General features: G+C 51.9%; 1 protein-coding gene across 1 annotated transcript in view; it reads left to right on the top strand.

The window, feature by feature from the left end:
- The window catches only part of USP20 (ubiquitin specific peptidase 20), a 352,979-nt gene that overhangs the window by 17,466 nt on the left and 308,758 nt on the right, over positions 1–26,755 (top strand). The window contains exons 2-5 of the mRNA XM_078646239.1: positions 3,071–3,165; positions 3,573–3,626; positions 18,896–18,958; positions 19,161–19,283. Coding sequence (XP_078502365.1) covers positions 3,085–3,165; positions 3,573–3,626; positions 18,896–18,958; positions 19,161–19,283 — 321 coding nt within the window. The 5' untranslated portion in view covers positions 3,071–3,084. The remainder of the gene's footprint in view (positions 1–3,070; positions 3,166–3,572; positions 3,627–18,895; positions 18,959–19,160; positions 19,284–26,755) is intronic.

Below are 26,755 nucleotides of genomic sequence, written 5' to 3'. Positions count from 1 at the left end.
CACGACCTCATCAAGGCAAAGACATGCAGCAATCCACCATGCCTCTCGGGCACCCGAGCAGGATCGGACCCCAGCACAACATCCAGGTCCCCAAACTCCAAAAATTGAAGCGCAGGAGGTTCCAAAGCCACTTGCATGCATACCCGTCGACGGACAGCTGTAGTAGCCCTCATCGCGGCCGAGGGGGGTGAGGCAGTGGCATCACTGAGACGAGAGGAGACCGTGAGGAACCGGCCATCTAAGATGGCGGCGGACCGCACCGATCCCCCAAGGGCATCGGGGGCCAAGGCCGCATGCAAAGACCGTAGTGCGTCTAGAACGCCGCCAACTGCAGGATCACGCACACATGTCCAGGCCCCCGCACAGTCCAGCAACCCAGGTCCGTCGTCTTGAGGACATCCACAGTCTGGTTCGACGGCCGCCATTTTGTAGATTCAGCCTCGTCACCACCCTCCGCGACTCTCGGATCAGGCACACAGATGCGGACCCCCTCAGGTACCAAGGGGGTCCCACTAATGTAGCCTTGATGCAGAAAGGAGAGCCGCCAAAGTCGGGGTTCCGCCTGCAATATCACTGGCGCGTCCGATGAACAGAGCCCGGGCGCGAGGCTCCAGGGTGGAAGGACGTTGCAACGGCGGGGGGACCCCTTCACACGATCAGCCCTCGGAGCACCGCGCCCCACACAAGCCTCGCGGCCGCCAAGGCAAGCCCGGATCAAGACCACCGGGATGTACGCACAACGGTCTCTCGCCAGTGGCTCACCCCCACGGCCGGGGCCGTTGTTTACATCAACGCCAGACTGGGTCCAATAGGCGAGGCCCCGGTTTCATCTCCGCGGAGGCCCCGGTCCCTCAGGGGGCACAACTTCGGAACCGCGGCACGCAGGAGCCTCCAGGTCAGACGGTGAGTAAGAGCAACACGTTGCGTTTCTATTTCTGCTCGAGTGAGTCGTCTCGGGGCAGGATATGCAGCAGGATATGCGAGTCAGGCAGGAAGGCTGACGGAGCCGAGCTACAGAGCGACCATTACGATCGCGAGCTTGGCTCCTCCCCCCGTGTTGATTCATTTTGACTAACTACACCCTTAAGTTATCGGACCCATCCGCACTTGCTTGACTTCTAGTTGGGTGCTGCAGAGCTCACAATCTTACCAGCCTATAGGAGCGCACCTACATATGGTTACGGAATCCATACTGTATCTGTAAGAATCAAACAAACACCAGGGAACCAACAGGACACAAGAACACAAACATAAATCATAGCAATAAGGAAACGTGATTTAAATAAAAAAAACTCTTTCTCTACACACCCTCTCTCTCTCTACACACCCCTCTCTCTCTTTACACACCCCTCTCTCTCTCTCTCTCTCTCTCTCTCTACACGCCCCTCTCTCTCTCTACACGCCCCTCTCTCTCTCTACACGCCCCTCTCTCTCTCTACACGCCCCTCTCTCTCTCTACACACCCCTCTCTCTCTCTCTACACACCCCTCTCTCTCTCTACACACCCCTCTCTCTCTCTCTCTCTACACACCCCTCTCTCTCTCTCTCTACACACCCCTCTCTCTCTACACACCCCTCTCTCTCTACACACCCCTCTCTCTCTCTACACCCCTCTCTCTCTCTACACCCCTCTCTCTCTCTACACCCCTCTCTCTCTCTACACCCCTCTCTCTCTCTACACCCCTCTCTCTCTCTACACCCCTCTCTCTCTACACCCCTCTCTCTCTACACCCCTCTCTCTCTACACCCCTCTCTCTCTACACCCCTCTCTCTCTCTACACCCCTCTCTCTCTCTACACCCCTCTCTCTCTCTACACCCCTCTCTCTCTCTACACCCCTCTCTCTCTCTCTACACCCCTCTCTCTCTCTCTACACCCCTCTCTCTTTCTACACCCCTCTCTCTCTCTCTCTACACCCCTCTCTCTCTCTACACCCCTCTCTCTCTCTCTACACCCCTCTCTCTTTCTACACCCCTCTCTCTCTCTACACACCCTCTCTCTCTCTACACACCCTCTCTCTACACATCCCTCTCTCTGTACACACCCCTCTCTCTCTACACACCCCTCTCTCTACACACCCCTCTCTCTACACACCCCTCTCCCTCTCTACACACCCCTCTCTCTCTCTACACACCCTCACTCTCTACACACCCCCTCTCTCTCTACACCCCTCTCGCTACACACCCCTCTCTGCACACCCCTCTCTCTGCACACCCCTCTCTCTGCACACCCCTCTCTCTGCACACCCCTCTCTCTGCACACCCCTCTCTCTGCACACCCCTCTCTCTGCACACCCCTCTCTCTGCACACCCCTCTCTACACACCCCTCTCTCTCTCTCTACACACCCCTCTCTCTCTACACACCCTTCTCTCTCTACACACCCCTCTCTCTACACACCCCTCTCTCTACACACACCCCTCTCTCTCTCTCTACACACCCCTCTCTCTCTACACACCACTCTCTCTCTCTACACTCCCCTCTCTCTCTCTACACCCCTCTCTCTCTCTACACCTCTCTCTCTCTCTACACCCCTCTCTCTCTCTACACCCCTCTCTCTCTCACTCTCTCTCTATCTACACACCTCTCTCTCTCTCTCTATCTACACACCCCTCTCTCTCTCTCTCTCTCTCTATCTACACACCCCTCTCGCTCTCTACGCCCCTCTTTCTCTACACCCCTTCTGTTCTTGGATTTTTGTCACAACAAAATACACTGAATATAATCTTCACAAAAGTTATTTACAAACGTTTAAGCTATTGCCATTATAAATTACAATAACTTTTATTTAAGTATTAATTATTAAAGAAAATAAAAGCCATTGTTATTTGTAATATCAATACATCTAAGTTAATTAAATACAACACATATTGCATTACAAGTGTCACATTTGCGAAAGTTAAAACTATTGGCATTGTAAATGACAAAGCTATTAATTTAGCTATTTTCGAAACCAACACATAAATACAAAATTGGTCATTTACAATACCAATAGCTCAAACTTTCCTAATGCGAGACCTATTGCATTGCAAATGCTTGTTTTGTACTCTGATGGTTTTATATTCACCCACAGGTCACATTGAAACAATGGGCGAGTTCATAGATTCCTGTCCTCACCTGGATTCTCTGGGGGAGGTCACCAAGGACGAACTGCTCTTCAAATCGAAGGTAGGTACATCGGAGCTGCGATGAGGATCCGCATAAGTGGGGGGAGGGGTAAAGGTGTGGGAGTGTTGTAAACATGGATGCATGCATGAAACATTTCAATGTGTTTCCTTGGGTAGTTTTTTTTGTCATTAGGTGCGATCATGGGTAATTGTTTGTCTTGGTCGCTACTATTTTTCTACAGGAAATGTATGTTCTGTGTGGTTACTTCTTTGCAGTTTGTATTGTGTACTTCTGACCTTTTGGTTGCTTATACACTGTGATTTATTCAAGGAGGTATCATTGAGTTCTACTTCTACTTTGCCAGCCTTTTATCACCGTCACCTCTTTGCATCGCCCTCGCTGTGCTATAAATTGTCACCAGGATGGTGCTCTTCATTCTAACCGCCTTTTGCTTTTTCTCCCTTAAGGGTACCTGTCAGTCTTGTGGAGCTGGAGGACCAAACCTTTGGGCCTGTCTACAGGTAACCTCTGTGCTTTCTTTAAAGGATTGCCGTCAATGCCTATTCATCAATAAGCTTCATAGGTCTGCACTGTTTGAAGCTTTCGCCTGGACATAAACTTTGAAACCCGGGGAGTTAGATCTGTTATGAACCTCCTCAGACTGCATATTGTCAAACTAAACTGTTAAACCACAAATTATTAGTATAAATACACTTGTGTAATTATTACATGGCTGGTTCGTGCAAATCCTACTCTAGATGCAAGGGTCCCTCCACTTCCTGAAAGGTTAAAATTACAGGATTTCCTTAGATCCTGAAGCTTCTTCCATGGTCAAAGGAATTTACTTCCTATGTCCAAACAGGAACCATGCTTTCCCCAAAAAGATGGAATATAGTTGTCACAGTTGATGCATATATCTAGTACTGTGCCAGTTTATATCCTGTTGTTCCAAGTGAGTTCTTTATTTGCTCATTTCTAGCTCAGAGCGTTTTCTTTTCATGAATAAGACCCCATCTTTTAATCCCCAGGGAGCTTAGCGTTGTTTTACTGTAGCCAGCAGGATAACCTGTAAACAGGAATGCCCCCAGTTCCTATGTAGTGAGTGGCCTACCGCATCCCAAGGAACTCTTGCAGAATAGACTGGGATATTTCTGTTCCCCTGAGACCTTGCAATTCGCGGACCTAGGCCAGCCGTTGGTCCTAAAGTTTCAAGCTTAGTCATTAGGGCGAGGGAGGTGCTGTCTTGCCATCAAGGGACAAAGGCCTGGATTGCTTTGTTGAAATGATTCACTGGCTGTCCTTATTAGTCTTTGGATAAAACGGAAATCCTAGTTATTCCAGTAGTGTGTAGTGCTTTGCGGGTTCTTCCCTAGCGCCTGGATATTGTTATTTGGCTGTAAAATGTATGTACTATTAGCTATTCTCAGGCAGGTAGATTTGAATGTAAAGATCTTAAGGCTATTCTACTGTACAGTGCTCGGACTCTCATCCCATGCTAGTGGTGTTCTCCTGCATTGCAACTTGTCAATGAATCACCCCAACACGGTCAATCTGAAGACTGTGCATCTCCAAGGTATGCTGAATTTAACCGGTGTCCCAGTTTCCCAAGAGATATGTAGCTTGCAGACTAGAAAACAATTGTATGAGTAAGTGTGATTGGTGACAGCAGCTCTCCACCACCTTCCATTGTGATCTGTAGGTAACTCTTAGTAAAAGTAGTGTGTGAATTATCCACTGATAATCTGTCAATTAATGGCACTGTAACTAGCTCCCATGTCGTTTCCAGTGATGTTTTCCAGTGAACCTTATTCTTTGAGATGAACACCTTCAAAGAATCAATCTAAAGAGTCAGGCAGAATACAGTGATCCAGCAAAAGGTTGTAAGTGACGATGAGAGTAGGATTTTGCAGAATGAAAGAGGCTGACTGAGATAATTCAAAAAACAACCCCATGGAAACTAAAGGTCTAAAAAAGGTTAGCGACCTAACTACAGTACGTGATATTGTTAAGGACTCGGTGTACACATGAAATCTTTAAAAATTAACTTATTCAATACAAAATTATTTAAAATTATTTGTTTCATCAGAATCTTAATATTCCATTGCGACAACATTACAGCATAAGTCACAAGGAATGTATTAGCACACTTCTCTTACATGTCCGTGCAAGAACCAGATACCTGTACGTAGTAAACCTTTGGGTTACTTGTGGATTACCCATGAGGTGTCCTCCACAGGTTATATACATACGTATCTTCAGCTGATTCATTTTCTAACCTCTCATCTGACCGTATGGTTGTCTTTTTTTCGAACTTCAGCTTGTCATATCCATTTCTTCCGCCAATAAGCGTTCTGGTTTTTATTATATTCACACATTTCCCCTTATTTATTGTTGATATCTTGCCAAAGTTACCAGTTGGAATCCTTGTGGCTCTCCTGATGAAGGTGTTGTGTACGCCGAAACGCGGATAGAAGAACCGTCACTTAACCATCTGATTTTCATGTCCTATCTTTGGATGTAAAAATTTACTTTTGAAAATTGTACCAACATCATTGGTTTACATGATTATTGCAAATAAGTTTTTGTTTATAAATTGTAATTTGTATCCTACACTCTTCCTTGTGACTTATGCTGTAATGTTGTCTCAATGGCATATTAAAATTCTGATTAAATGGGGGGAGGAGCTTCGCGCGCATCCGAGATGGCCGCGTGAGCACAGGGCTCCCGAGGACCCTCGCTGCCTCCCGCATTTATCCTGTACAATATCCTGATTTGATGGAAGATCATTGAAGACACAACCCGGCTGATGTACTAGCAGGTTTTTGGGTCGAAATCGGACGCAGGGTCCCCGTGCTTTGCTGTCTTGAACTTTGCGGCCTTCTCCATGGAGCAGCCTGGACCCTGAGTGGTGGCAGTGCCCGGGTCGTAATTTAACAACGGCTTGCGGGGATCGGACCACAGCCTCACTTCACTTTCGGTTTCGTTTCTCCGGCGCACTGCCTCATATATGCGGTGTGTCTGTTGATCGGACGAGCCCCGATGCCAGCTCATTGAGTTTCGAGCGGGCGACTGTTTGGCTGTGGTCTCCACTTGGCTCAACTTTGCCTCCTGTGTTCCCGTGTGTGAATTTAAAGGAGCCATTTGGACCAGATCCCAAGCCTCCCTTCGGGGCACCCGACTCGCCTGAGGGTGAGAAACGGAAGGTCAAGACCACCATCCGTGGAGGTTCTACCCAGACGAATGTCATGGATCGCTATACACTTTCTAAAGGATCCCCTGGTGGCGCACCTAAGACCCGGGAGGAGGTTGTCGACGATCCTGCTGTGTTGGCGGACTTAACACTACAAGACGTGATGGGCGCCATTGCTGGCATTCAGTCTTCTATTGGCCAACAGTATGAAGCCTTGGCCCTGAAGTTGGACACGGGGGCTATCGATGTCAACCTCATTCGCACTGACTTGGCCAAGACGAATGAGAAAGTGAAGTCATTAGACCTGAAGACATCCAGCCTTACCACGGACGTGTCCGACTTGCAAACAGAAGTGCGCAATCTTCGATCTGCTAATGACTTTTTTGCTCGTCGCTTGGAGGATTTTGAAGGCCGTGCACGGCGCAATAACGTGCGTATTATTGGGGTCCCGGAAGAATCTAGTCCACTCGCCACTGATCTTCGAGTGGAGGACCTCATTCTTAATCATCTGGCACCAAAGGGCCTGAGCAAATTCTTTGCCATCGAACGTGCGCAGGGGGACAGGCGAAGCCCGGTTTCCCCCCCCCCGTCCGATTATTGCACGGATCTTCAACTTTAGAGATCGCGACGCCATTTTGCAGGCGGCACGGACAAGCGGCCCTACGCAGTTCGAGAACGCCGCTGTGAATTTTTATCCAGATTTTTCTCAATCGGTCCAGAAACAACGTATGGGATTTCAGGGTGTGAAACGGCGACTAAGAGACATGGAACTAAAATATGCTATGTTATTCCCGGCCCGACTGCGTGTTGAATATGACAATCAAACATTTTTCTTTATCAGGCCTGAGGAAGTGAGTGATTGGTTGGACACTTTGCCGACTCGCCGCGCTGGCCAGGAACATGCTGGTGGTGCGGAAGGGGGACTGATGGACCAAGAATGATTTCGGTGCCTGTGTCCGGAACAATTTTCAGCGGGATCAGCCGGAGTTCACTGACTTTTATTGATCATTCCGTTTGTATCCTCGGAGGTAGCAGGGATGGCGGGACCCTTTCCTCCTCTGGGGTTTTCTTTGTGTAGATTAGTTCATGTTTGTAATTGCTAGAGCGACAGGCACACTGCAAATTGGGGTGGCTTTTGAGTCGGTGCAGGGGTGCAGGGTGGGGGGGAGTTGTGTTGGGAACCTTGGGGGGAGGAGGGGACGAGTTCTGGGATTGTTTGTTTTTTCTTTTTCAAGGCAAGGTACTTTCATTATCTTTGACACTGGTGTGATGCTCGTTTTGCGATGGGAGTTCATTCTGGACTTGGATGGGGGGTAGAGGGTTGAAGGTATTATGCTGGAATGTGAATGGGTTGGGTGATCGCATAAAGAGAGGGGTGGTCATGCAGCTGTTGCGGCGCCTTTCGCCTGATGTCGTTCTGTTACAAGAGACACACTTGATAGGAAACACTTGTCACACTCTTAATAGAAGGGGTTATCGTCTTGCTGCCCATTCTGGTTTTACATCTAGTTATTGAGGAGTGGGTATTCTGCTTAGGGTTTCCCTCCCCCTCGAAGTTGATGATGTGATCCTCGATGCCAGGGGTCGATATGTTGCACTTGTCGGGCGGTGGGAAGGAAAGCCAATCTCGTTGGTGTCAGTTTGTCCCCCCGGGCTTGCAATCCACGACATTCATGGACCTGGGGCGGATGGTGCTGGGTCTCCCTGAGGGTGTTTTGATACTGGGTGGTGATTTTAACTCCGTCATTTCTGGCAGGAGAGACCGCTATCCCCCCCCGAGATCTTCCTGCTGCGCAGTCCTGGTTGGGCGACTTCCTGGAAACATTGGGCCTCATAGACTGCTGGAGACTAATGCACCCAGAGCAGACACAGTTTACTTTTCACTCGGGAGCTCATGGCAGTCTTTCTAGATTAGATTATATCCTGATACCGGCGGCACTGTCCCCCTCGATTGGAGAGATTAGACACCTGGCCCGGGGCATATCGGATCATTCCCCTATTTGGTTTCATTTTAATCTTAGCATCGGGGCCGAAGGCAGGGTGGCTCCGATTAACCCATGGTATCTCCTCAACCCCAAGACACGCGCTGAATTGATTAAATCATTTGATCTGTATTTTACTAAAAAATTTGGTTCTGTATCCTCACCTGTCTCGTTGTGGGAAGCTTTTAAGACTGTAATCAGGGGACAGGCATTGTCTTTGGTGGGGTGTGCCAAGAAATGTAAGAACGAGGCAATTGTTCAGCTCGAAACTGAAATCACAGACCTGGAGACTGCATTGGAGCGGGGGGGTGTCTCGAGAAGCATTACATGTCCTCCACCGTAAACAATTAGAATATAAAACTTTGGTTACTGATGCGGCAAAGACGATGAGTAGGGAACTGCAGGGACGGCTCTATGATGTGGGTGATAAAGCAGGAAAATTGATTGCCTGGCTGGACAGAAGAGAGAGAGCGTATCGAGTGGTTCCGATGATTGTGACATGTGATGGTGTGGGTGTAACTGATCCTGTTGGCATTGTTGAATGCTTTGCTGATTCAATTCAAAAGTGCTTTATTCGAGTATTACTCATAAAAGCAGACATACAAACACAAGTTAAAAAAACAATTAAATTTACATAGGTCATATATGACATAAGCACGTTACACAATAAAAAGGAAACAATTAAATTTCATCATAATACGTAATTACAGGTGTAAAGTTCATTTAGCAAAAATCAGGTTAAAATAAAATCCAATATCAATATTAAAAGTCTTTAAAAATTATTTCCATCCGAAGAGACACGTTACGTGGGGCGAAACAGAGAATAGATGATCTAGCAGTCTCTGATCAAGTAGGCAGAGTAGTTACCCTACTAGCAATCTCTGCCTAATTACCCACGCCCACCCCAGGTACTTAGCAGTCGCAATTATAATCCAGGTCAAGGAGGTAGATTTAACAATACGCAAAGCTACCATACTACTTCTGGTACCCAGGTTTCTGCACATAGGTGCCAACCAAACACGTCTTGGAGCAGAATATACATGGCAGGAGAACAAAAAATGACCAAGCGTTTCCTTTCCTTCCCCACATGCAGGACAAGTAGCTAGTCCTCCATCTCTCCACTTTGATGTTAAATTGCGGAGAGGGAGAGAGCCGGCCCTTAGTTGGAAAAATAGTTTCCGAATCCATTGGTTTCGATATATAATCCCAATACAATTCATACATAGGAAACAGTTTAACCTCAAGGAAAGTGGTAGTCATAGACCCGTTGTTAGTGCTGAGCAAACTCCTGTTTTCAACCCGTTCCCAGAATACGTTTTTTAGGGTTGATTTAGAGGGGAAAGATGACCCAGCTGGATCGGACCATAATAGATGTAGTCCTAATTCACATAATGCTAATTTTAGTGATTTGAACCATCTAATTTTGTTGAATCGGTCCGCTTTAACAACATCAGCAAACCCTTCTGCGTAATGAGAGAGCTCAGGCGTAGTCCAAATCCTGCGCCAATACAATATCGGTCGTAGTTTGCCCATTTCCGAGATTTCTTTCCTGCCAAGCTCATATCTTAGGGGCAAAAGCGGACTGCTCTGTGGGGTGCCTGTGAGTTTTCTTAGGAAATTATTCTCCGATGTTTGTAACTCCTGCAGGTTTTCTTGCCCCCACAACTCAGCCCCGTACAGTGCTAGCCCCGTACAGTGCTGACCCTATTGCCTTTGCCTCATATATGATCAAGGGTGGTTTGATTGGCTTGGTCAATGATTTCCTGTGTTCCTTGACTATGGTACCAGCCAGTTGCTTATGTCTTAATACTGCAGTATTTATATGTTGGTTCCATCTATTGTCATTAGAGATTTGAATCCCCAGATAAGTAAAAGAATTTACTACTTCAAGGTAGCGCCCGCTCATGGATATTTTGGATTTAAAATTTCTGTGAGGATTAAAAGCCATGAGTTTTGTTTTAGAAGCGTTCACCTCCAGGCCGTGATCACCACAAAACTTATCAAAAATTGCCAGTGCTTTTTGCAGACCGCTAGGGGATTTAGATAAAATTAAGGTGTCATCGGCAAACATTAAAATCGGAACTTTTACACCTGCGAGAGAGGGAGCGTCCACAGCCTGAGATTGCATGCGGGGAACAATGCCGTTAATAAAAAGGGTAAACAATGTTGGTGCCATTGAGCATCCTTGTCGAACCCCGCGCTCAACAGGGAAATCGACAGTGTCATTTCCATAACCACCCCATTGAATTTTAGCATAAGTGCCTTCGTGCAGTCTCATGATCATGGTCAGCAGGATCCCTGGAACCCCCAGAGCCGCCAGCACATCCCACAATTTTGCCCTTGGTACCAGGTCGAATGCAGCCCGCAGGTCAACAAATGCTGCGTAAAGACTACCTTCACCCAGTACCACAGTCCTCCACTGGATTAATTGAAAACGAAAGACCTGGTCCACAGTGCTAGTTGCTCTGCGGAACTCAGCCTGAAAAGGGGAAAGAATATTGTGGTCCTCCGCCCAGTCAAGCAAGTTGTTAATAATCACTCGCCCCACAACCTTTTGAACAGTGTCAATTAAGCTGATTGGGCGGTAATTACAAGGTTCAGCACGGTCTCCCTTTTTAAATACAGGGGTAATTATCGTACCCCGCCATGATACCGGGATTTCAGCACCCTTAGCAATATGATTTACTAGTAGGTAAATGTATTTGCTCCACCTGTCGATGTCATTTAAAAAAACATCCGCAAGGACACCATCAATGCCTGGAGCTCGGCCACTGTGAACAGATTTTAGGGCAGACAGTACTTCACTCTGAGCAAAGATGTCATCTGCAAACAAATAAGTAGGGCATATACTATTTACAAGCTGATCCCTGGTGGAATATTGTTCACTGAAAAATGTAACCCATGCGTCATGGGGAACATTGTTATTAATAGCTTGTGTAGGCTTTGCGTGACCCCATTTGACAGTGTGCCAAAATAGTCTAGAATGTTTGCGATCACTTGCACGTTTCAACTTCTGCCAGTGGGCTTCGTCCCATTCTCTTTTTGCCTTAGCAATGCTATTTTTATAATGCTTCCTAGCAGATTGAATCTCACCCAAGTTGTTGCTCTTGATAGCGACTCCTAGATTGGTTCTTGCCACCTTACAATCGTGGTTGTACCACTTTGCAGCTCTATGTACACGTACCCTCTTTTTATTAACTGGTTTTAAGAAGTAACCTTTAATTTCATTAAAGAGAGTCACATGTGCTTCGGTTATGTCGTCATGGCCCAAAGGGGTCCCTGCAGCACAATCCAGGGCCACAATAGCCTTGTCTGTTGCTGCTCCTATTTTTTCAAGGACCTGCTGGTCTGTCCTGACACCTGACCACCTTAACCTGCGCATATCATTAGTTGGTACAATTAACGGAGGCAAAGGTTGATCATAAGGGGTTGATTCATTGTCTTTAGACAGCCACCAGTGGTGAGAGACGCATAGAGGGTCATGGTCGCTTTCAGGCCTTGCTGTTACCACCATGTCGCTAACAGATGACCATAGAGATATGCTACAGATGACATAATCGATGCGGCTTTTACTACGCCCATTATTGAAAGTCATGGCTGGAACTCGATCTGACTTGGTTCGACCGTTCAAGGCTCTCAACCCATACTCCAGGCACATTGCATTTAGGCCTAATATATCTGCCGTCCAACGAGTTACCGGAGAAGTATCTATTGTGGGAATACCCCATTGCTTATCTTCCTCTTCCCCAAATGAGGCCTCCCCAGTGATGAGAGGTTCGAATGTGCGATTTAAATCGCCAGCAATTATTATATCTTTTCTTGCCGAGTGTATCTCGAGGAAATTAGACAGGCTCAAGAGAACATCGTATTTACCTTTGTTTCCACCTCTAGCATAGATATTGTAAATGTCAATGGAAATGGGTGAATCACTAGAGAGTCTTATGAGCTGGATATCTCTCTCGTGAAGCTCCACACACTTTACTACAATCTTTAAAGACTGCCTGACCCATATGGTAAGGCCCCCCATCGGACGCCCTTTGGGGCCCCTGGTAGCAGGGACATAAAAGTTTATGTACCCCAATGCAAAAACAGGGTCACAGGCCCAAGTCTCTTGGAAGATACAAAGATCGTACTTATTTATAAATCCGAGCCAATCTGCACAATCCAACTTGGCACACAGCCCAGCCACATTCCAGGACAAAAAATTCCCCATATCAGTTTCCATTGCAGAACTCGGTCTTGAAACAATCTCATTCATCACTTTGTCAACAATAACATTACAATTAGCATTTACATTGGTTGGACCAACTAGAGCCTCAGTGGGCGACCCCTTAGTTCGATCTTTAGTTAAATGACTAGTCTCCTCAATGGTGCTTGGATCACAAACAAATTGCGGCGTAGAATTGCAGTTAGGTGGTTGTCAATCACAAGCATCCAGATTTGAAAAAGCAGAGAATCTATTTTCCAACCCCAAACCCCACACTGTGGAAGCAATGTCCTTCCTCCCTCTCTTAGTCACAATGTTCCATTTTGTTCTTAGAATACTTGAGTTTGGACCACTACCCTTCCTAGGGTAGAAGAAATCCAAAGTTAACGGAACAATTGAGGTTGATCTACGCTGTGGAGGCAGGATGTTGGGCAAGATATTAGGCAAAATCCCAGGGTCTACAAAGTGAAGGACAACACACTCCCCCTTAAACTTTTTAACCCTGTCCCCAATCCACTGAACCCTTCTCGCATTTACTAACTCTTCCGAGAGTTGTTGCTTTCCCCAAGGAGAGATTACCATATTATTGGACAACCATGATAAAGATTTATTTATTAAGGAGGATGTTGATTCATGTTCTCCCTGAGCCAAGGGAGGGACGTTGGCAAGGACAAGAACCAATGGGGAGGCTTCAACTACTAGTTCAAAAGTCCCTTTCTCAGCATTAGAATCAGCAGCAATGGGAGCTGGTATAGTAGCATCCAAAACCCCACCTGTAAAATTAATCTGTGCTGCCAATGGTGGATTTAATACAGGGATAGGGATAGATCCACTTTTTGCTACCGTGGCTTGTTTGCTCATAGTAGGTTCGATCTTAGATAGAACAGCTTCAGGGAGTTTATTTACTTCCCCCAGAGTTTTTTCTAGCAAACCTTCTAATCGACTAACCTCAGAGGTTAGCTTATCTATTTTACTGACTAGAGGTTTAACTATACCTTTAATTTTTGTGTCCATCATGATCAGTAATTTATTAAATTGAGCATTTGAAAGAGTGACGTAAGCCTCGTCAGTCAAATCATCCTCCTCAATCTCTATTAGGTTCCTCGTTGGGGTTACAACTTTATTTTTTGCTGACCTTAAACCCTCCCGTTTTGACATAACCTTTTGGTTAACCCCTGTAATCCTTTGGGCTAGGACGGGTGCTGTAGGGAGAATTGGGGACTCCTTACTGGTGGATATGTCTATCAGAGCTTCATTAACACTGATATCCTCAATACCGGCGACAATACCACTAGGCTGGATGATATTGGTATCATGGAGAGAGTCATGTATTTCACCAGTTAAACTGCTATTTTGTTGTTGCGCAAAGGGATCATCTGGCTCTATGTCAACAAAGGGAGATTGGTTAGGTGAATCTAGTCCCAATGAGGATCTCCTATCACTGTTAATTCTTTCTACAACATGAACAAGATAGTTGTCGAGAGTGTTTTTAGGAGTAATTTGCTTTTTCGCAGGCATGATTCAATGGGCAGTTTACTCAGAGCACTCAAAGCACGATAATATCCCACCATACACTACAGTAGCAATAGGTACACTGAAAACAATATCCGAATTGAACAATGTACTGAAGCTAAATGTATACAATTTCAAACAGAGTACCAGGCCCAACCCAATCTTGTCCGACCTCGGACGGCCTCAGACGGCCCGCCCTTTGCCCGGGCTTCGCCCGGTGTCCCGCGAGACGGGGGTAACTGCAGATTTAAGCGCCTCCTGGCGCGCGAATGACGCGGCTAGCGCCACAGAGGCTGCTGGGAACAGTAGTTTTTCACCCTACACCGCGCTCCGCTCGGCGGCCTGACTCCGAGGTGTAATTGGAGTCCGGCGGCGGGAGGCGGGTGGGCAAAAACACAAGTGGCAGGAAATCCAAGTGGCCCCACAATCACCAAAGGTTCGACCAGCGTCAGCAATTCTCTTCCAGAATGACTCCCCCCCCCCCCCCCCCCCCTCGACCGGGGTAACTGCAGATTTAAGCGCCTCCTGGCGCGCGAATGACGCGGCTAGCGCCACAGAGGCTGCTGGGAACAGTAGTTTTTCACCCTACACCGCGCTCCGCTCGGCGGCCCGACTCCGAGGTGTAATTGGAGTCCGGCGGCGGGAGGCGGGTGGGCAAAAACACAAGTGGCAGGAAATCCAAGTGGCCCCACAATCACCAAAGGTTCGACCAGCGTCAGCAATTCTCTTCCAGAATATTTCCCCCCCCCCCCCCCCCGACCGGGGTAACTGCAGATTTAAGCGCCTCCTGGCGCGCGAATGACGCGGCTAGCGCCACAGAGGCTGCTGGGAACAGTAGTTTTTCACCCTACACCGTGCTCCGCTCGGCGGCCCGACTCCGAGGTGTAATTGGAGTCCGGTGGCGGGAGGCGGGTGGGCAAAAACACAAGTGGCAGGAAATCCAAGTGGCCCCACAATCACCAAAGGTTCGACCAGCGTCAGCAATTCTCTTCCAGAATGACTCCCCCCCCTCGACCGGGGTAACTGCAGATTTAAGCGCCTCCTGGCGCGCGAATGACGCGGCTAGCGCCACAGAGGCTGCTGGGAACAGTAGTTTTTCACCCTACACCGCGCTCCGCTCGGCGGCCCGACTCCGAGGTGTAATTGGAGTCCGGCGGCGGGAGGCGGGTGGGCAAAAACACAAGTGGCAGGAAATCCAAGTGGCCCCACAATCACCAAAGGTTCGACCAGCATCAGCAATTCTCTTCCAGAATGACCCCCCCCCCCCCCCTCGACCGGGGTAACTGCAGATTTAAGCACCTCCTGGCGCGCGAATGACGCGGCTACCGCCACAGAGGCTGCTGGGAACAGTAGTTTTTCACCCTACACCGCGCTCCGCTCGGCGGGCCGACTCCGAGGTGTAATTGGAGTCCGGCGGCGGGAGGCGGGTGGGCAAAAACACAAGTGGCAGGAAATCCAAGTGGCCCCACAATCACCAAAGGTTCGACCAGCGTCAGCAATTCTCTTCCAGAATGACTCACCCCCCCCCCCCCCCCCTCGACCGGGGTAACTGCAGATTTAAGCGCCTCCTGGCGCGCGAATGACGCGGCTAGCGCCACAGAGGCTGCTGGGAACAGTAGTTTTTCACCCTACACCGCGCTCTGCTCGGCGGCCCGACTCCGAGCTGTAATTGGAGTCCGGCGGCGGGAGGCGGGTGGGCAAAAACACAAGTGGCAGGAAATCCAAGTGGCCCCACAATCACCAAAGGTTCGACCAGCGTCCGCAATTCTCTTCCAGAATGACTCCCCCCCCCCCCCCCTCGACCGGGGTAACTGCAGATTTAAGCGCCTCCTGGCGCGCGAATGACGCGGCTAGCGCCACAGAGGCTGCTGGGAACAGTAGTTTTTCACCCTACACCGCGCTCCTCTCGGCGGCCCGACTCCGAGGTGTAATGGGAGTCCGGCGGCGGGAGGCGGGTGGGCAAAAACACAAGTGGCAGGAAATCCAAGTGGCCCCACAATCACCAAAGGTTCGACCAGCGTCAGCAATTCTCTTCCAGAATGACTCCCCCCCCCCCCCTCGACCGGGGTAACGCAGATTTAAGCGCCTCCTGGCGCGCGAATGACGCGGCTAGCGCCACAGAGGCTGCTGGGAACAGTAGTTTTTCACCCTACACCGCGCTCCGCTCGGCGGCCCGACTCCGAGGTGTAATTGGAGTCCGGCGGCGGGAGGCGGGTGGGCAAAAACACAAGTGGCAGGAAATCCAAGTGGCCCCACAATCACCAAAGGTTCGACCAGCGTCAGCAATTCTCTTCCAGAATGACCCCCCCCCTCGACCGGGGTAACTGCAGATTTAAGCGCCTCCTGGCGCGCGAATGACGCGGCTAGCGCCACAGAGGCTGCTGGGAACTCCTGTATGAAACACCGCTAGCCCAGGTGGTGGTTAATGGCCGCGTCTCCGTGCCTTTTACTCTCGGTAGGGGCACACTACAGGGTTGTCTGTTGTCCCCACTCCTTTTTGCTTTGGCGTTGGAGCCTCTTGCCGCCTGGCTACGGTGGGAACCCTCGATGAAGGGTATACGCTGGACGCCGGAATTTGAGGATCGCATTTCCTTATACGCGGATGATATTTTATTGTACCTTACCTCTCCCCAAAAATCGCTCAATGTGTTGTTTGACGTACTTACCTCCTTCGGGAAGAACTCGGCCTCATCATTAATTGGTCGAAATCCTACATTTATGTACTAGCGGGTGATGTCCCTCGTTTGCCACGGGGCTGTCCCATCCAGTTGTCGCAGTCTGGCTTTAAGTACCTGGGTGTGTTTATCTCCATGGAACCGGCGGTTCGCTACGAACGTAATTTGCTCCCCCCACTCCAACGGTTACGCTCCGATGTAGCACGTTGGCGTAAATTACCGTTGTCTCCCCTAGGGCGTGCGGCCCTTTTTAAGATGATGTCCTTACCTCGGTTCCTATATGCCCTCCAGAATAGTTTTGATGTTATCCCGTCGACATATTTTCGGGAAGTAGAATCGTTGCAGAGGCAACTAATATGGGACGGACGTTCGCGCATAGCTCTTCCGAAATTGACACTCCCCTGGTATGATGGCGGTATAGCGCTCCCGGATATTCGTAGGTATTACTGGGCTTCCCACCTTGCTGCTATCAACCACGGGATGTATGGCCCGGCGTTGAATCCAGCATTTGAAATGGACAAGTGGCTGCTCCCGGGTGGTGATTATTATAAGGCACTTTACTCGGGACCCCCCCATTCACAACTCACGGGACCTACCGCTATAGCTGTGCGGGTATAGCATAGCGCAACAGCGGCTATGGGCTGGGGTGATAAATTAACGGGTGCGACACCGCTCTATGCCTCTGCGAAGTTGGGTGGCCTATGGAGGACGAAGGGATTTGATAAGTGGGACATGATCGGTATTGGTAAAGTGCGTGATCTCTTGGTTAAAGGAAAGGTTAAGGCCTTCTCTGAACTGCAAATAGAGTATAAGCTGAGTGACAGGGAAAGATTTCGTTACATCCAGGTACGTCATGCTCTGAATTCTGTGTTGCCAGTGGGTAGTGCTGTTCCGGATTCCTCCCCCCTCGAAGATCGTATACTAGATGGCTATGTGCCGGATAGTACTATCTCACCGTTCTATAAGAAAATGATTAATGACCGATCGGGTCTGCTTGATCGCCTCCGTGAGGCCTGGATTGCTGATGGTATTGAACTGGATGATGAGGATTGGCAGTCCGCGATCTCCTCTCCCAAGGAGGTGGCGATTCCAGCCCGCATCCGTCTGGTCCAACTCAAGATCCTCCACAGAATCTATGTCCCTGGTCCCCGTCTAATTCATATGGGCTTCTCTACGGATGGTATGTGTCGGCGTGGGTGTGGTCTCCTTGGCACCTATCTCCACATCATATGGTGAGGTATGTGCGATTCTGGAAACGTATCCATGAGATTATGGAGGATGTCACGGGTGTTGTTATGATGCCGGAAGCCCGACAATGTTTATTGAATGTATGGGGTCCGAATGACTATGACGTGTCGCAGCTTCGGTGGGTGACTTTGGCCAATATGGTTGCGAAGAGAGATATTGCCCAGTTGTGGGGATCCCCAAGGCCGCCTACAGTGACTGCTTGGAAAGAGAGTCTGGACTGGTGCATGTTTCGAGAGAAAATAGTATATATGGCAAGAGGCAGGCCCAAAAAATGGGGGAAGATTTGGAATCCGTGGAACTCATACCGTGGAGATATTTGTACACCGCCGCTCACCGCTATCCAGAGTCCTTCCCCATCGCCCTGACCTATATCCCTTCCGGCTGTGGTATATTGTACTGCTCATATGCAATTCTGCCTCCGCCTCCCTCCCCTTATCTGTATTCAAAGACTTTTTTCTCCTGCTATCATGTATCTCCCGTCCTCCTTGAGCACAGACCTAATGACTGTATTATTACTGTACTGCCTTGCTTGTTTGTTCGATGTATTGTTTTTTTGTGTTTCAAATAATAAAAAGTTTAAAAAAAAATTCTGATTAAATGAATGATTTTAAAGAATTTTGTATTGAATAAATGAATTTTTAATGATTTCATGTGTACACTGAGTCCTTAACAATATCATGCCCTGTAGTTAGGTTGCTAACCTTTTTTAGACCTTTAGTTGCCATGGGATTGTTTTTTGAATTATGTTATTTCCCTGCCCTAGAAACCCATGTTAGTAGCAGGGGGCCCTTGTTGTTAGAGGCTGGCTGAGATCCATTAGGCAGCTAGCAGGGTCAGTCCTAATGCCCGTCATCAGTAGGTCACTGCAGGGTGAAGTCTGTTCTAAGAAGTTTAGGGGATCTCTCTTAAGAGTGTTACCATGGATGCCATTGCCGTTTGTCCCTCTTCGATACAGGGTGTCTCTTATTTCTCCTAGGATGGCTGTGATTACGTGGGCTGCGGTGAATCGTATGCTGACCACAGCACACTTCATGCACAGGTAAGTTGCATTCTACCACTTTATTGTTGTGGTCCGAAGATGATTATTGCTGGGTTATATTTTCCTTTCATGCAATTTCGCTTCTCATTTTTTGGGTCTGTTGCATGAATTCCTTTGGCCTTTTCCTAAACTCAGTAGTTGAAATCATTACAAACCTAATGCTCCTTTCATCCTTCTTCCTCTTCTTAATTTGTGGTGGTAGGTCAAGAAGCACAATCTGACGTTAAACCTTACCACGTTCCGGGTGTGGTGTTATTCGTGTGAGAAGGAGGTATTCCTGGAGCCCCGGCAGCCCTTGCACACCCAAGGGCCGTCCCCTAAGCAGGTGCGTCTTGCACGGTACCTAATTGGGGATCGGGATGCGTGCTGCTGTGCTGCTCTGTGTTTAAATGGCAGTGTGAGTAAAATGTAAATGTAAATCCAATATTTGTAAAGCGCACAAGTACCCGGAGGCATCCCGGTGCTGGGGGCCGTCGGGAAGATTAAGCGAGCTATTTCCTAGAGTCACATGGTGCTGGGCTGAGCTGCTGCCGGTGCTGGGGATCGAACCGTGAGCCCCAGCGTCCAGTGTCAGTCTCCCTGGCTGCAGCACCACACCTCTTCCCTGAGTGAGTTGCTTTCATGAGCTTAGCAGGTAAAAGAGCCATTGATTACTTTATTTTCTCAGGTTTTGTTAGGTCGAGGTCTGCGACTTGTGTGTTAGAATGAATGCATCAGTAGCAGTAGAGTGCGTACTGGTTCATTTGGTTTATTGTTTTTGATTAGTTCATGGTGATGGTTTAGATCACACTGTTTTTAGGGTGGTATCTGTGAGGCTCCTTTGTTGGCAGGTTATGTTAATTGTATTTGGTGGGCAGTTACTTTGGGTTAAGGTGTGAGTAGTGTTGGTTGATGGAATGGTGGCTGTTTGCAAGTTTGTCAGCAGTGGTAGTTGGGTTAGCATGAGGACTAGTTGTGGGGTATAAAGACTAGTTTTTTGTGGGCATCAGTGTTGGACACGGCCTCGTGGCGTGGGCCTACCCCTCCCACATGGCGGGCCCCGGACGACATCGGGCCGCCGTCGATCTGCTGTCGACCCCCCTGACACGAACATTCCCGAACCCGCAAGGAGGGCCGCCCCCTGGCAACCTACGGCTCTCCCTCTTCCTGTCCCCCGGCGGGCCCTGCTCGCCAACGCCGCCGGTCCAGCAACCATGCCTGGCCCCATCTCTGGCCCGACTCCATCTTGGGCCCATCACGTCCGGAGCACGTGGCCGCCGCCACCCTGGCCCCGGCCCCAGCGCAGCCCCGACATCGGGGCACCAAGATCCTCCCAGGTGGTCGAGCGGCCACTTGACAGATCCGAGAGGCGGGAAGTTTCGATGGCCCTCCAGCCGTCCCCGGATGCCTGGTATCGATCGCCCTCCAGCCTCCCTGGGCGCTGGCTCCACCCCCCTGCTGGGTGTCTGGACACCTTCATCCCGGCCCCTCTGACCCCCAGGCGCGAGGGTCCGGGCATCAAAGGACTCCAGTCCTATATCTGGGCCAGCCCTGGATCAGGACGGCAGTTGTATCTGGAGTCGAAGCCCTGCTGACCTCGTCGCGGCTGATCCTGATCCGAACTCTTGCACCTGGAACTATCTTCGAGGCCCTGCTGACGCTGTCGCGGCCTGTCCAAGCTGAACTACCTTTGAGGCCCTGCTGACGCCTTCGCGGCCTGTCCAAGCTGAACTACCTTTGAGGCCCTGCTGACGCTGTCGCGGCCTGTCCAAGCTGAACTACCTTTGAGGCCCTGCTGACGCTGTCGCGGCCTGTCCAAGCTGAACTACCTTTGAGGCCCTGCTGACGCTGTCGCGGCCTGTCCAAGTTGAACTACCTTTGAGGCCCTGCTGACGCTGTCGCGGCCTGACCAAGCTGAACCATCTTCGAGGCCCTGCTGACGCTGTCGCGGCCTGACCAAGCTGAACTATCTTCGAGGCCCTGCTGACGCTGTCGCGGCCTGTCCAAGCGGAACTGTCTACGAGGCCCTGCTGACGCTGTCGCGGCCTGAACCCTTGAACTACCCACGCACCAGTGGGTGCCAAGACTGTCCCGCTACCCCCTTTTCCTCCGAACTCAAGACATTACGGGTCCCTCGATCCTTGCCGCTATCCTGCCAAGAACTTGCTTTGAGTACTTATATAAAGATTCTTGTGAACCTCCTTCCTGTGTAGTGTCTATCTGTAAGTAGTGTGATTACCCTGCTGTTACGATTGTAGGAGAGGAGCCTCGCCAAGGAGGCCTCCCTACGGTGCTCGGCCTATTCCATACAGAGAGGTGGGTCTCGGGGCGGACAGTCAGACACCTTCTGTCTCCCCTGGGGTCGCCTTTCCAACATTGGTGGCAAGCGACGGGATCCGAGCCCACGCAAAATCGTACAGCGAGTAACACGTCACTACTGACAGAGACCCACAGCCACGATGACTACTAAGGAAGCCGGAACGACCGCAGAATTCCAGAAAGACCTGTTAGAGGAGTATACCCATAAAGAACTTAAACAATTTTGCAAAGACTTGGGTATCGCTACCACTGGACTAAGTACAAAGGACGATTTCAAAGAAGCGCTGCAAACCTGGGTGGAGACCAGAGAGACCCCACCCCAACCGAACGATGACATTGTACGAGAAGGACCCGTGAGTACCGTCATAGCCCCCCTAGAGGAAAGAATCGCCAACAGGGACCCGGGCCTCTCCCACGAAGATGCCCCGGAGCGAGAGAGGAGTCGGCTCCATGAACTAGAGCTCGCCCGACTCCGGCTGGACGGAGAACTCCAATTAGCAGAAAAAAAAATGGCCCTTGAACAACGGCGATTGGAGGGAGATCTGGAAGAGAGGCGGCGGCAAAGAGAATTGGAAGAAAAAAAACTCGCATACGAACACGAGCGTGGCCTCAAAGAACTCGAAATCAAAGCCAACCTCGAAGGAACTGGCGCCACGGTAGCCCGGAACCCCTCACCGCCTGCCGACCCAAAGGTCCACATCCCGAAGGATATCGTAAAGGAGTACTACAAGAATGACGATATCCAGCAATGGTTCAAAGCGTACGAAGTTGCCATGACCGCGCACCGCATTCCGCGATCCGACTGGGGTGCCGGCTTATGGGGGAGATTCGTCAGCGAAGGAAGAGACACCCTGCTGGAGCTGGCCGACGACGTGATGTCCTCCTATGACCACATGAAGGACGCCCTGCTCGTCCGGTATGGCCTCACCCCCGAGATGTACCGGCAGAGATTCCGAGACTGCAAGAAAATCCCCGGTACCACGTGGGTCGAGTACGTGAACTTTTATAGCAGGGCCCTGGAAGGATGGATAAAGGGCAGCAAAGTGTCCACCTACGAGCAGCTGTTCAACCTCATCGTTTGGGAGCACCTCTCCAACAACTGCTTTGTCGAGCTCCGACAGCATCTACTCGACAGCAAGCTAACCGAGCCCCGGAAACTCGCCGTCGAGGCAGATCGATGGGTGAGCACCCGGGTCCCCCGAACACCGATAGGAGAAACCGGTCAGGGCGGCCGGGGGCACCCCCGCCAGCGGGGAGGCGGAGGAGGACAGAACCAGAGCCGAAGTTTCCCGCCAGCCTCGGGCCCCCTCCCGGGTCCCCCCCGAGTAACACTTCGCCGTCCCTGAGGAGGGACCCCCCAGCACGGCCGGGGCCCCACCCGAACATTACTTGCCACAGATGCCAGCGGACCGGTCACTATGCCAGTGACCCCCTCTGCCCCATGAACCAGCGTCCCGGCACCACTGGGCCTCCGACCCGCCAGTTCGCTGCTGCAGCTCTGGGAGGAGAGGGAGAAGAAGACGTAGAGGTCTACGAGGAAGAACAAATCGAGTATGAACCGGCCGCCATGGCCCTAGCCTGCCTGGGCAATAGAGACATGGTCCCCCAGGCCCCGCTACCGAGCAACACTCGCAAATACCGTCAGTGGGTCCACATCAATGGACGACGGACCGAAGCCCTCCGAGACACGGGAGCCAGTGTGACCGCCGTCCGCTGCCACTTGGTGACCCCCGAACAGATCATCCCGAACGTACGCTGCCCCGTGAGGGCCGCCGACAACTCCGAAACTCTATGCCAGATGGCCCGAATTCCCTTCGAATGGGGGGGAGTGTCGGGCACCCTCAAGGTGACCGTCCGGGACGACGCCCCCGTGGACTGCCTCCTTGGGAACGACCTCGAGAGCTCTCCCTGGGCCCAAGTCGAGCGGAGAGAGCACCTAGGAATGATGGGACTACCAGAGTGGGTCTGTGCGACGACCCGATCTATGGCGGCCCGAGCCCCGGCAGCAACCGAGGCCGCCCCGACCGAAGAGCCGGAGTGGCCCGAGCCACCACCCTCGGCCATCCATGAAGAATGCGACTCCGAGACCAGGCCCTCGGAGCCCGAAAGCCACCACGAGCTCAGCGACATCCCCGAACTCGCCCAATGGCGCCAAGAGGGTGGTCCCACCCGAGAACAGTTTCGGCAGGAGCAGAAGACCTGCCCTTCCCTCGAGGGGACCCGCCAACAAGCCGCGGCCCAAGCTACCGGGGACACCTCAGGGTCCCACTGGGTCTACTGGGACCACGACCTCCTATATAGTGAACAGAAAATTGCCGAGCTGGGGGCCAGCCGAGTGCTAGTGGTTCCCCTCCGATTCAGAGACTTCCTTTTGAACCTGGCGCACGACGTGCCCCTCGCAGGGCACCTGGGGCAGGACAAAACTTACAGCCGCCTGGTGACCCATTTCTACTGGCCCAAAATGCGCACTGATGTACATAACCACTGCCGCACCTACCCGACATGCCAAGCCAGCGGAAAGAGCGGGGGGAAGGTGAAGGCCCCGCTCCAACCTTTTCCAGTAGTGACCACTCCCTTCGAGCGAGTGGGAATAGACATTGTGGGGCCCCTGGACCCTCAAACCTCGCAAGGGCATCGCTTCATACTTGTCCTAGTGGACCACGCCACCCGCTATCCTGAGGCCATCCCCCTCAGAACCATCACCGCTCCCGTGGTGGGGCGAGCCTTGATGGGGATCTTCTCCCGAATAGGATTCCCCCGGGAGGTCGTGAGCGATCGAGGCACGAACTTTATATCTAAATATATGCGGTCCCTGTGGCAACAGTGCGGGGTCACATACAAGTTCACCACCCCGTATCATCCCCAAGGGAATGGACTTGTGGAGCGGTTCAACCGGACACTGAAGGGGATGATACAGGGCCTAGAGGAGCCACTACGACGCAGATGGGACGTCCTGCTGCCCTGCCTCCTGTTTGCCTATCGGGAGGTACCACAGAAATCCCTGGGGTTCAGCCCCTTTGAACTCTTGTACGGACACCCTGTCCGAGGTCCGCTCAGCCTGGTCAAAGAGGGCTGGGAAACTACCGTCCAAGGCGCACCCCCGGATGTCTACCGATACCTCCTGACCCTTCGAAACCAGACTCGGAAGTTCCGGGCCCTTGCAGAGGCCAACCTGGAGGCCAGTCAGGAGGACATGAAACGCTGGTACGACCAGCACTCCTCCTCCATCGAGTTCGAGCCGGGCCAGCGGGTCTGGGTCATGTCCCCGGTCGAACCCTGTGCCCTCCAGGACAAATGGTCGGGCCCTTCAAGGTGATCGAGCGCAAGAGCCCCGTCACTTACCTCGTGGATATGGAGTCTCCCCGGAACCCCCTCCGGGTTCTGCACGCCAACCGGCTCAAACCTCATTTTGCCCGCACAGAACTGAGCCTGCTACTCGCTACCGACGATGGGACCGAAGACGACTCCGAGCCCTTGCCCGACCTCCTAAAGTGCACTGAGAAGGACGGCTCCGTCGAAGGGATCTCTCTCTCCCCCGACCTGACCCCCGCGCAGCGTCGAGACTGTCAGGAACTGTTGGGACAATTCACAGATCTGTTCTCCCTCACCCCCGGGGTTACCCAATGGTGTGTCCACGATGTCGACACCGGGGACAGTCAGCCAGTACGACACCGGGCCTACCGGGTCCCCGACCGAGTTCGGGCCTGCATCCAGAAGGAAGTCACCAAGATGCTGGCCCTGGGGGTAGTCGAACCCTCCGACAGTCCCTGGGCCAGCCCAGTGGTCCTGGTCCCCAAGGCCGCCGCCCCTGGCACCCCGCCAGAACTCCGGTTTTGCGTCGACTACCGGGGGCTGAATGCTGTTACGAGAACCGATGCACATCCCATCCCCCGGGCCGATGAACTGATCGACCGCCTGGGGGCCGCCAAGTACCTCAGTACCTTCGACCTCACCGCCGGGTATTGGCAGATCGGCCTCACCCCTAGCGCCCAGGAGCGCTCAGCCTTCTCCACCCCCGACGGCCACTTCCAGTTCAAGGTGATGCCCTTCGGCATGAAAAACGCCCCGGCCACCTTCCAGAGACTAGTAAACAAAGTACTGGCGGGGCTAGAAGAGTTCAGTGCCGCCTACCTAGACGACATTGCGGTCTACAGCCTCCACTGGGCGGAACACCTGAAACACCTTTGGGAAGTCCTGACCGCCCTCCGCCGGGCCGGGCTAACTGCGAAGGCCAGCAAATGCCTGATAGGCCAAGGGTCCGTGACCTATCTGGGACACCAAGTGGGGAGCGGCCAAGTGGCTCCCCTCCAACCCAAGATCGATGCCATCCTAGCCTGGGAACCCCCGGCCAACCAGACCGCCGTCCGAGCCTTCCTGGGGCTCACGGGGTACTATCGGCGTTTTATCAAGAACTATGGGAGCATTGTGGGGCCCCTCACGGAACTGACCTCGAAGAACCGGCCACAGAAAGTGCAGTGGACCCCCGCGTGTCAGGTGGCCTTCGAGACCTTGAAAACAGCCATGTGTACCGCCCCTGTGCTCCAGGCCCCCGACTACAGCCGAGAATGTGTGGTCCAAACCGACGCCTCGGAACACGACATCGGGGCGGTCCTATCTCAGATGGACCCCGAGGGAATTGACCATCCAATCGCCTTCATCAGCCGGCGGCTGCTGGCCAGAGAACAACGATGGAGCACCATCGAGAGAGAGGCCTTCGCCGTCGTGTGGGCCCTTAAGAAACTCAGGCCATACCTCTTCGGCCCCCACTTCCGGGTGCAGACAGACCACCGGCCCCTACGGTGGCTGATGCACATGCGTGGCGAAAACCCGAAGCTGCTGCGATGGTCCATCTCCCTCCAAGGGATGGACTTCACTGTGGAGCATCGCCCTGGCAACGACCACGCCAACGCTGATGGCCTGTCCCGATTCTTCCGCCTCGACGAAGAGAGTCCCCAGGACGATGGGTGACTCTCCCCGCCTTCACCTGGAGGGGACGTGTGTTGGACACGGCCTCGTGGCGTGGGCCTACCCCTCCCACATGGCGGGCCCCGGATGACATCGGGCCGCCGTCGATCTGCTGTCGACCCCCCTGACACGGACATTCCCGAACCCGCAAGGAGGGCCGCCCCCTGGCAACCTACGGCTCTCCCTCTTCCTGGCCCCCGGCGGGCCCTGCTCGCCAACGCCGCCGGTCCAGCAACCATGCCTGGCCCCATCTCTGGCCCGACTCCATCTTGGGCCCATCACGTCCGGAGCACGTGGCCGCCGCCACCCTGGCCCCGGCCCCAGCGCAGCCCTGACATCGGGGCACCAAGATCCTCCCAGGTGGTCGAGCGGCCACTTGACAGATCCGAGAGGCGGGAAGTTTCGATGGCCCTCCAGCCGTCCCCGGATGCCTGGTATCGATCGCCCTCCAGCCTCCCTGGGCGCTGGCTCCACCCCCCTGCTGGGTGTCTGGACACCTTCATCCCGGCCCCTCTGACCCCCAGGCGCGAGGGT

This window comes from Lissotriton helveticus, chromosome 5_1 (assembly GCF_964261635.1).
Source record: "Lissotriton helveticus chromosome 5_1, aLisHel1.1, whole genome shotgun sequence".
Lineage (NCBI taxonomy): Eukaryota > Metazoa > Chordata > Amphibia > Caudata > Salamandridae > Lissotriton > Lissotriton helveticus.
Note: the sequence above shows the minus strand (reverse complement) of the source record. Positions and strands in the feature narration are given on the sequence as shown.